At 41.1% G+C, this 12,017-nt stretch overlaps 1 protein-coding gene across 4 annotated transcripts in view; it reads right to left on the bottom strand.

Moving 5' to 3' along the window:
* Window positions 1-12,017, bottom strand: part of LOC146656081 (stromal membrane-associated protein 1-like) — a 159,122-nt gene that overhangs the window by 54,844 nt on the left and 92,261 nt on the right. For all 4 annotated transcript variants that reach the window (XM_085428971.1, XM_085428974.1, XM_085428976.1 and 1 more), the window contains one exon: window positions 1,051-1,111. In XM_085428971.1, coding sequence (XP_085285097.1) covers window positions 1,051-1,111 — 61 coding nt within the window. The remainder of the gene's footprint in view (window positions 1-1,050; window positions 1,112-12,017) is intronic.

The following is a 12,017-nucleotide window of genomic DNA, read 5'->3' as shown; positions in this document are numbered from 1 at the left end:
GCGGAGAGTGGATGACGAAGCCACCCTGAGCCTGTTCGTATCCAACACTGGAGAAGAGGACTTTGGTGGTTTTAGTGGGCAGGAAGATGGTGGTGAATGACTGACTTTTCTTCTTGTTAAAGCCGTGTCACTGCACCTGAGCCTAAAAGGTAGTCTGAATCTATTTTTCTGGTGTGCTGTAGGTTATTGTTATGTACTACATTTGTTACTCATTTATGAAGCACAGCACATGTTTCCTACTTGTAATTACCGCTACTTGTACATATACCTAAAAGGTTATGCAAATATGTACCCATAACTTGTTTTTCAAAATATTAATAAAAGGGGTGTGTCTCCAAACAGCCATCTCTTTCCTGACAATTCCCTTTGTGCATATTCTCTTACATATGATAAGTCAACATTGAAACACCTGCGGCCTTTAGTCAGGTGCGGCTAATGTATGTACAAAACAGGATTTTCCCCTGATTTTAGCTTGTGCGGCTAATATTCGGGTGCGCTTTGTAGTCCGGGAAATACGGTAGTCATATATTGTCCTATAATGATCTAAAACACCAGAACGCTCGAGAATTTTAACCCCTGTATTCAGCTGATGACTCAGTCGAGGATATCCATTTCCTGTGGTTACCACTCACATCACAAAATATCCAGTAAAACCTGCTTCATTTTACTTTGTCTTACATGCTTGATATCTGCATCGGGTACATCAGTGTGTAGACTGTTCGATGGTTTTACCTGTAGGCTTACATGGCTGAAGTCACTGATGCATTAACAGCCAGATGGTATACCAAGTCATCAAAATGTAATGAAAGTCCTCTCTGCATGATCCAAATAAAGCCTGACGGCATGAAACCTCCCTCTGATAACGTCAGACATTACTTAACCTCCAATCATTGCTATATCAATCAAAAAATATTATAACATCTTCCAACTTAAGTAGTTTAACAAACATGTCAGAAGCATTAGGCAGACATTTAAATACAGTTTGACAAGTCAGCATATAGCCTAAGGTTTATTATCCTGTGAGCTGTAAGAAGGCTGTTTATGGCTTACCCAGACCCAGCAGGTCCACGGCTGACTCTGTGCCGTTCTTAGGACTGCCTCTGTACTCTGCCTGTTGAGGAGAACAAAGAGAAAAGAGAAATATATATATAATATTGATATAAAATATAATATTTGATTTGTTCAAGCAGGGTATTTGATCAAAATTATAACATTGCTAGACTGTAGATGGTAATTACATCCATAGAGACTAGACCTTTCACGATTCTGTATAACAATCCAATATTGATCCTTATTAAAAATACTAGATTGGATCATCAATGAGAGCAACTGGCCCTAAGATGAGTAATCTCCTTTTAATGCAGCTATAGTCTGCAAACCTTTTCTACTGCAAGTTTGTCAGGATGACTTTTAGTTAATCATATCCTCATTATATGGGCCATCGAGTACATTCTGTGACTTCCACAGCAGAACCAAGAAGTTGGCATTTTGACTCACCCTACTAACATGACCTCAACAATTCTATTACATTTGATTTCAGTGGAGAGTATGATTTCATCTATGGATCCTGAGGCAATTTTGACTGCTACGACACTACATGTGTCACGGACCCAGTTCCAGGGATTCGGGGTCCGTGAGCAGTGTGGACTACTATTGTAGTTATTATTATTATTATTATCATTATTGTGGTTGTTGTTATTATGGTTGTGTCTGCTGTCCTGTTTTTTCCGTGTTGGTGTACTGTCAGGTGTTTAGGGGTGTGTGCTTGTGTATGTGAGGGTGCGGTCGTGGCAGGCACTTTTAGGCCTGGTGGGTGTGGCCCTGCCAGCTGACCGGTCCCACCCAGGAATCCACACACACCTGGCGCCGATCAAGCCTCGTCAGAGGAGCTTCAAAACAGTGTGGCTGAGAGCTCCTCGACGCTGGATCGTTGAGTGACTTCCCGTCAGTCTTAAGTGTATTGTGCAAGGTTAGTGCAAGTCTACTGTTAGGTTTTGTACTCACGGCTGCCTTTGGTATGCGTGTTTCCTCAGGAGGAATTGTGGCGACCAGGAGGCAGCACACGGAGAGTACACAGGGAACGGAGACAGAGCACGGAGCACGGGATAAAGGAGAAGACACGGAACGGGAGTTGGGATCGCACGGGGGGATTTATTGTTGTTCGGATTGTCACCACTGTAAATAAACACTGTTGCACTGTAGAGTCCTGCATTTTGGGTCCTCCTTTCCCCACATCCCCACGGTCTGCCAGCGAGACCGTGACAACATGAAGTGTTTGATGCTTTAATGACTTACTAGCCTGCATATATGCACAGGCTGATGTAATGTACATTCCTGCTGGCAGGATCAGTTGCTAAATGTTGTGTTTCACAAAGTGAAGCAGTGAATCAGCAAAAGAAAGGAATTAATCCCAACTTAAGAGAATAAGGTTTGTGGTGCAGCTCAATATGTATTATATTGAGATATGTTTTAGGAATGTATCTTACAATCACTGAACTTAATTGGAGAGAAACTGTCCTGGTCCAGGTGAGTGCGGGGTTTTTCCACTCTGCTGGGTTCCACCTTCAGGCAGAGACTCCAATCAGCTTTCACACCTGATTCCAATCAAGTCACCAGCATATAAGACCAGCGCTCACAACAGACCTCTGCCAGATCTACTGCTAACTCACGTTAGTGCTACGCCGCCAAGCCCTTGTGAGAGCCTCTTAACAATTGCATTTCTCCTCACCGTGTTTTCTTTGTCATAGGACCCACCTGGCCGTCACGCTTCACAAGCTGAACTACACTCATCTCCGCCTGGACACTGGTTCTGTCATCTGGTTGCTTCCTTATCATCATAAGACTCCACCTGCCTGCCTCCCTGCCAGGTCCCTTGCTCCAAGTATATTCTGGACCCTCTCTGGACACTCCTCACCCGGACCCCCTTGGACACCCCCTCCTCACATGACACTTTCACCTGCAACGCGTAAGCCCAAAACACCACAGTCTAATCCTTTGGCTACGATTCACTAGACCGCTACTGACTGCCTGTCTCTTCTCATTATAGTGACTGTGTACCTCCACCCAAGCCGCTGCCCCTTTTTCCATTCCCAGGATCCGTCTATGAAATCTTGCACCTAGTCATAGCACTCAGAGTTTCATGTTCATAGTTTGGCCTCACAGTTCTCAGCTCATAGCTTCCACAGTTCATAGCATTCATAGTTTCCTGTTTTGTAATTTAACTAGGTACTGTAAATAAAGCACTGTGTTCATGCCCGTTTTGCCTCCCCTCTGTGTCTGCATTTGAGTCCACACCCACAGCCTGGCCCTCTCGGCCGTAACAGAAACAACTGTCAGAACGCATTTTCCTACAGAATTACGTGGTATCTGTGGCAGCAGAGTCAGTTTTTGTTAGCTGTTGGGTTTTGGTTTAGATGTTAAATATTCAGAAACTAGAGGATGTTACCTTTCAAATAATGTCCTAAAAATTTCCTTTAAAAGCCTTCAATTCATCCTAAATGCTCTAGAGTGTACTGACAGATACTAGAAAGAAATTACATATTTCCCCGATATTGGCTTCTCTTCATTGGCTCCCTGTGAAATCCAGAATCAAATTTAAAATCATTCTCCTCATATATAAGGTCTTAAATAATTAGCCCCCATCTTATCTTACATACTATTGTACTGTATCACCCCAATAGAGCACTTTGCTCTCAGTCTGCTGGCTGACTTGTACGGGTACTTAAAAGTAGAATGACAGGCAGCGTAAGTAAGTATTCTAGTGTCATGCGAGGCCATCTTTCCGACTTCTAAAGCCTGGCCAAAGTTGGTGCTGGGTCTGTGTTTCCACAAGCCCCGCTAATTCTAGAGACTTATTCATCATGAAGAAAACAAGACAGTCGATCGATCAATCACTTGCACAAGGGAGGCCTGTGTCCACCACGAAAATGACCTCGACGACGACCTCCCTTGCTGCCCTTTTTATTGAGACACAGTTCACACAAACCACTTCAGAACAAAGCCACTCCCACATGGTTCTAAGACAAGGCATTGTATGTATATGTGTGAACTTCTGTATTTAAGTGTGTGTGTGTGTGTGTGTGTGTGTGTGTGTGTGTGTCAGACCTCCTGCTGACCAAAGGGTCGTAAACGCAGGAAGCTTACATCAAAAGAAGCAGATCAAGAATTTGGGGGGGAAGGACAGTGGAATTTCTTTCATCAGAGTTGGCAAGCATAAAAATGACAACATTTAACAATTCACTCTAACAGTTGGGTCATTGTAAACAGGACAAAGATCCCAGGCATGATTGGGGTGATACAGTACAATGGTATGTTGGTCATCCAAGTAAAGAAATTCCAATATGGAGACTGAGGGAGTGACTTGAATGAGAGACAAAAATGTTTCTCCCACTAAAGAATCAACATTCTGGAATACAAAGAAAGATTCTTGGCACCAAGGCTCAGGAAATACAGGTTATACACTATCTGAAAGGCTCTTGGTCCAATCCCCTGGCTGCTCCAGTGTGTATGCCAAAGTGCCCTTGGGCAACATACTGAACCCCAAGTTGCTCTCTGATGCGCACGAATGTTAGATAGACAGCAATTGGACGTAGAAGAAAGGCTGGTATCAATAGGCGTCAATGGGTGAATGAGGGATGCTGTATAAAGCACTTTGAGTAGTCGAGTAGAATAGAAAAGCACTGTGTAAGAACCAGGCCAGTTACGACTATCTCCCACAGCAGCAATTCTACAACAAAAGAAAAAAAAGAATCAAGGCGTTGGAAAGTCTAAGCCAGGGGTCTCAAACTCCAGTCCTCGAGGCCCGGTATCCTGAAACCTTTCCATGTGTCCCTGTTGCAACACCTGAATAAAATTAGTAGGTCCTTAGCAAGAGTATAGAACTTGACTGCATGCTAAAGTGGCAACCCCTAACCCTACTCAAGTAAATCTAAGTAAATGTAAGTGTTTGGAAAAATGTACTTCTTAAAGTACTTGTATTACACCATGTTCATTCACTCATGAGCTGCTGTGACATGAATCAAATGGCTGAACTGCCACCTCAGCATGCAGTCAAGTTCTATCTAAGCTATATAATTATGGGCTGTTATTAGATTTTCATGCTTGTTTCTGCATTCTGGCTTAGTTTTTGTTAAATCAATACCAACAGTGTAACATGTTATATGTTGTTCATTTCAGGTTTTATTCGCTTTATTTTAAGAGCTTGTAAAAAACTAGATATTTGTTATGTCCTGACATATAAAACCCCAGAACAGAGAAGACGAATTTTAACACAAGTTCTATTGGCCGTGATGGTGGCCATGTCCACAAGATGCACAGCATCATTTTTGGCATAATGTTTCTTGCATCATCATTCCTTAAGCTCTTTCATGGCCTCTATTCAATCAGCCTGTCATATTTTAGAAGTTTATCAGGGATATACTACCTTGGTGATATTGGTTACTGATATGTAATCGTGCTAATTTAGCTTTAAACCTGATAAGTTGAGCAGAATTGGAAAGTAGTGCAGGTAGGAGAAGAAGACAAGGAAAGCGGCTAATGAAAGAACGACAGCAAGGAAGAGAAAGATGGGGATTAATGTTCAGGAAAGACACAAGAGTGAAGGGGTGTGGAGACAGACAGTGGAACATCGGAGAAAAAGAAGTGGTGAGAGAGAGAGAGTCTAAAAGGGTAATGCATGGGCCAAGAGAGATCTACAACACTGGTAACAAACCCAATTGGCCCCCCAACAAAAGATCGATGGAGCACATTCGATTCTATGTTGTTCCAATCCAAGGCAATGAAAACAATTACCGTGTCCATGCCTAATCAGGAATGCATTGGCTGTAAATTGATGTGTGTTGGGACTGCAGCAAAGTGTGAACAGCAGCGCATGAACTGCAGAAGGAAGGAGCATCTCTGTACAGCAGCCAGAGGTTGGACTGTGCAATGCATTCATATTGGGAAACAGTAAAGGACCATTCTAGGGAATTTTTAAGGAAAAGCAATAATGAAACTAAGGTTGAGGAATACATATTAGTAAGATTCACTTAAGTTAGTGGCCAATAACTGCATGATAAATTTCTGTACAGTTAGAAATGTTGAAAATTTCTATTAAAAAATCCTCCCAGTTTATCTTATGAGATAAATCTTAAATCAATATAAAAGAATAAAAAGGGGATTGGGGAGGTGGGAGGCAGCAAATGGTGACAGAGTAAACAGAGAAAACACTGTAAATAATGGATTGAAAAAAGAAAAAACAATTCAAACCAAAAACCAAAATCTACGGTGGCCCTGAGAGGTCAAGGGCACTGCAACTTAAGAAAACACCTGCAAAAGCTAACAAAACAGAAATAAAGCACAACAGGAGTGTTTCTGGGGCAACGTTAATGTGACAGAAACTACAACATGAGAAGGATTCACTGAAACGATCCATTGGTGTTGTGACAGAAAAAGATGCAGGTAATGTATGTTTTAATTGCACGAGTCACACAGTACTGTAGCTACATGTTTGCTATTAGCCGTTTATTGCTAGCTTGTCACTTTCGCAGCTGTTTTGGACCCAAAACATTCAGTCTATTGTGTTTTTGGTGCAGATTTTTATAATTTCCAATACTTTTTATTCACCTTCTGTTGTGTTTCGTGTGCTTTTGCAGAGCTTTTCTTTCTTCTCATGTGGCATTTTCTTAAATTGCAGTTTGACCTCTCAAGGCCACCATTAATTAAATTCTCATCACTTTTGCAAATTTGTTAATTGGTTTATTTATTTATTTATTCAAAGAACTTAATATAAAGAAAACCCTTATGTCAAATTTTGCTCTGCAACAGCAAATGGTGAGGCAACTGGGATTCAGCATTTTTTTAACAAAGTGTACCATACTTAATTAAAAGCTTATTCAATTTAGTTTGAAAATGCAACTGGAAGGTTCTCAGGATTTTTCTTGTGTTGATAAAATGCTTGTTTTGTGTGCTTTTAGGATTGCTAACGATGAACCCTCTAGTTGTCAAAGAGTATTATTTTTCCGTATTAACCGCACTATGTATATTAAAGCAATGTGGGAAAAAGAAGGTAATTTGTCAATTATAGAGGAGTGTTGGGGCCACGCATGCAAGATACAGTGGGCTACCACTGAGTCTAATGTTTGGCGTGAATTTTGCTGAAGAAAGCATCAGGAAATTTTTCATCACACCTGCTCAACAAACATATCGGGGAACTGGTGACAAATGTTGGAGATGTGGGGGAGATGGTTTCTATATCTTTTGGGATTGCAAAGTTATTCGCCAGTATTGGTCTCTAATCCATGAACATCTACAAAATGTTTTTTCATTTGTTTTTCCTTTAACCTTTGAGACCATATTTTTGTGTAATGTACCAGTGGATAAACTGAATTCCAATGATAGAAGACTCTTGTATATCCTACTGGCTGCAAGTAAGAAGCCCCTTACGAGGAGAGGGCTTAAGCCTGAACCACCAACGATGGAAGATTGGATACATTCTGTACAAGAGATCTATACGATGGAACAATTGTCATTTTCTCTTAAACTTCAGAGGAATACCTTTTGCAGAATATGGTCTAAATGGACATGTTAAGCCTGTGAGGTGTGATTTTTTTATGAACCATGCTTTTTTTTTTTACGTTAAAGCCCTGAGTATTATGTGAACTTACCTGCCTTGCTACCTCCTAACGCAAGTCTTTTTATTCTTTTCTCTCATCTTTTTTCTCTTTTTTTCTCTTTTTTCTTTTCAATTATAATCTAAAAAATGTGAAAGCAAAGAGTGTAAAAAGCCATACCACTGTTATGTTCAATTGCTTTCTCAATAAAAGAGATAATGATAAAATACAAATATAAAAAAAACCCGCTCACACCTCACAGACGGCAGCTTACAGTCCTGCGTAAAGATGAAAGTGACTTCGTACAGCCCCGGTCTGCAGAAGCTGTGTGCAGAGGTTAGGAGCAGGAGTCCCATTGTAAACATACCACGGCAGACCCGACAACGTTTGCATGAACATGCTTTACAGCTTCTCTTTATTAACCACTTTTCACACACGGTTGCTGTACACATGCAGCTGGCTTTAGCTTTCCAGCACACAGCCCGACACATAACACAACAGCAGAGAGAGCGCAGACTTTAAGGCGGCGAAGCCTGATTGCAGATGACGCTCAGGTGCGACCACCTCTCCTGCAGCGGCACTGCAGGCCACGCCCCGCCATACACATTAACCAGGTAAAATAAATATTTATGCAGATATTTTGCAAATATTTATTATTCACTTTTTTCCGATTATTTTTAAAATTCAGGTCAAGGCTCTACATGCTCCGAAAGCCCAAAGGCGATATAAGGATCAGTTTTTGTTTGCGACATGGATAATTTAAGTTCAGCTTTTTAATTCATTTAAGAGAGACCTTCAACTGGATGTTTTTATTTTTTGTTATAATTTTTTAAGAGTTCAAAATGTGTTCATTAAATAAATAAAATTGCATTTACTTTGTAGCCTTTCATGGATTTCATAAGCAACACACTATAGTTGTTTATACAAAGCATAAAGGTAAAAAACAATGTGTGTAGTGTTATCTTCATTTTAGATGTCAAAAAGGATTTGCGGCTCCCAGTGTTTTCTTTTCCGTGCAAACCGGGTCCAAATGGCTCTTTGGGTCTTAAAGGTTGCTGACCCCGGGCTTAACAGCATCAGTATATTGTAGATTCAGTCAAGATCTAATATGATCTAAAATATTTGTCATCAAAGCTGTATATTATCAAATTTACACAGAAAAACAGATCGAACTTTAGTCTTAAATTCTCTTAAGTCCATCACGGGCCTTTGCAAGAAGACAGCAACAAGTGAGCGTGTTACTGTATGCCTGTCCATTTGATTTCAGAGCATGCAGAGTGTGACAAAATTGAAACTACATAGCCTTTCAATGCTACATCCCACACAGCAGCTGTGAAACAGAGAAGAAATAAATAAGGAAATCCTAAATATCACTGTGGGTGAAAAGCTTAAATTTTCTTCTGTATATTCGGAAGGATTTGGAAAGACATGCTGCCAAAATTTGTGGCCTAACGCTTGACAGTCACGCAGAGCATTCCTGCCCACAATCTGGTTATGGAGAAACGAGTATCCCTTGTAATTAGTTATCTGAGGTGACACAAAGTGATGCAGCTGACAGACGGCCAGCGACAGACTGTGACTGGCTGTCAGGGTCAGCTGTGTTTGAAGAGAGAATGTGGAATTGGAAGGGAGACGCCAATCGATAACCAGCCCCCCAAACAGGTGAATAGAGTCTTTACTTGATGGCGATGGCAGTTTGAATGAAATGCACCAAGCAAACTAAACTCTCTTATGGCTGCTGTCAAATCAGATCACCTGTCAAATACACACCAGTCAAAGCCACCATCTGACGGCTGTCACACGGAACGTCTGCGCTGGGGCGCAGCCTGCTGTAAGTTCCTCCCTGATGTACTCAACAGACAAGCCAAGTGACAGTGAAGCACTGCCTGCTCAGTCTAATCTACCTCCCTTTAACAAGAAGTTGCTGAGTAAAAACAGACACAACATGTCAGCGCAAGGTCCAGTTTAGCGGCTTTGTTGCAACTTTCGATCAAGCTGAGCGATGTTAAACAGCCAAAATGAAGCCACACAACAAAAGAGTGCTGTTATTCTCCTGGAAGAGGTCCTTTGTCCTGTGAGCATTGTGTACTGTAGCGCTGTCCTGTTGAAAAACCCAGTTGTTGCCACACAGACGAGGACCCTCAGTCATAATGGACACTCTGCAACATCTGGACATAGCCTGCAGCTGTTTAACGACGCTCCATTGTTCCACCGAAGGAAAAAGCACCCCAAATCATTATGGCGCCCCCTCCACTGTGGCGCGTAGAGAACATCTCAGGTGGGATCTGCTTGTCATGCCAGTAACGTTGGGAACCATCAGGACCATTAAGGTTAAGTTTTTTCTCATCAGAGAAGAAAACTTTCTTCCACCTTTCAATGCCCCATGTTTGGTGCTTAAAGTCCAAACAGTCAGTTCTGTGGCGTTCAAGGAGACGAGGCCTTTGAAGACGTTTTTGTTTTTGAAGCCCTTGAGTGTCAGATGCCGTCTGATGGTTGTGGGGCTGCAGTTGGCACCACTAACGGCCTCAATTTGGGTCGAGGATCGTCCAGTGTCTTGATGGACAGCCAATTGGTGAAATTCTTTTGGGTCTTCCACTTGACTTTTTGTTCCATAACCCTCAGAATCATTTAAAATATTCCAAATGACTGTCTTACTGCGTCCCACCTCAGCAGTGATGTCGCGCTGTGAGAGACCCTGCTTATGGAGTTCAACAACCTGACCACGTTCAAAAAAGGAATTTTTTTTTGCCTTTGCCATCAGATTGTCATGACAGTGTGACCACCTGACAGATAATGACAATGAATCCACATTTTTGCACAGATTTGACCTTTCAAAGGCATCAGGTACTGTTTCAATTTAAGCGTTGTTTTCAATAAATTGCACGCTCAAAAAATGTTTTGTCTCACTCCCATTTCTTCTTGTTGCATGTTGAAGGTCTACTTGGAACATTGTTAAGATCCAACCATGCAAAATATGATATTTTTGCCATTTTTTAAATGGTCTTAAACTTTTATCGGGACTGTATGAAGTATCCAAACAACCAGAATTTCTTGTAATTTTTTCAAGTGGTTTTGAACAATTATTAAAGACCAAAAAACGTTTTTTTCAAATTTTCAGTCCAGTCCATTTGAGAGGAATTATTATTATTATTATTAATTTATTTACTGTGAGCCACTCAACACTGACCCAGTGAAGTGTTGCGTCTACACATAACAGAAAACGTAGCCGAGAACCCACTTTGAACTGTATATTTAGGCACTGTGTTACTAGCAGCTGTTGCCAAAAACACATAATTTTTTCCCATTTCTTCAGTTAAAGCTACAAAAAAGGCTGAGGTATGCCAAATTACACAAGAACTAGACTGAAGCTCAGTGGTAACAGGTTATGAATGAATCCAAAATGTAAAAATTTTCACACAAACCTTTAAATATGTATGAAGGTGGTCAGGAGAGAGGTACAACAGTAAGAGTCTACACACCCGTCTGTGAAAGCATGCTGGAGGCTCTGTCGTGGTTTGGGGAGACAGTCAGTGGTGTGGGAACCTGCTCAAAACTCATGTAATTATGAACGCAGAACAGTGCCACCAGATTTTGAGCTACCGTGCAATACGATTTGGAAAGCATCTGATTGTCAAAAGCTTGATTTTTCCAGCAGTTATGTCTACAACACACTGCTAATGCTCCTCAGAGCCTGACGTCAACATTATTGAAGCAGTGTTGATTCATTTTGACGACAACAGAACAAAAGGCAGAAACATCCCAAGAAGAGAATCATTCCAGAACCATATCTAACAAAATATAAAGAAATGAAGTTCGGCTCACTACTTCACTGTAACATATATCTTATTTAATATAATATAGTGCATATGTATATAATTTCAAATATAAAATATAGATATATTATACTTTATAATATTTTTATAATATATATATTCTATAAATACCAATGACAGCAAGTGTGAAAGGAGACAAAATGTATAAGGCAAAGACCTGGACATGATCTGGGAACGAGCTGCCTGAGACTGTGTATGAATATTCATTCACTCGTTGCCTGAAACTGGAGTTAACATTCTCCAGGTACATGCCGCGTTCAAATTACATCAAAGCGTGAAATAATGCTGTTATAGAAAGTGCTTGATGAGGCGATAAGCAGGAGTTGGAAAGCATACCTGGCATTTCCGCTTCTACGCTGAGCTTATATTAAGTGGACAGCACAGGCTGACATCTCAAAGGGAAAACAGCAGATTGTACATGCACACAGAGGCATGACCTTTAGTATTTATGGATGTCTACCATCTTCAGCACAACAGGTCAAACAACGTGCAAGACAGAAAAAAGGGCGCTGCTGTCGGGGCCGCTGAATAACAATGCAATAATGTGCGAATAATGTGGTGTTCGCAATTATATTAAAAGGGCACACGATATAGT

Source organism: Rhamphochromis longiceps, linkage group LG13, assembly GCF_057381845.1.
Source record: "Rhamphochromis longiceps isolate RC_006_pf linkage group LG13, R_longiceps_female_GT1.1, whole genome shotgun sequence".
Lineage (NCBI taxonomy): Eukaryota > Metazoa > Chordata > Actinopteri > Cichliformes > Cichlidae > Rhamphochromis > Rhamphochromis longiceps.
This window is presented reverse-complemented; position numbering and strand designations above follow the sequence as displayed.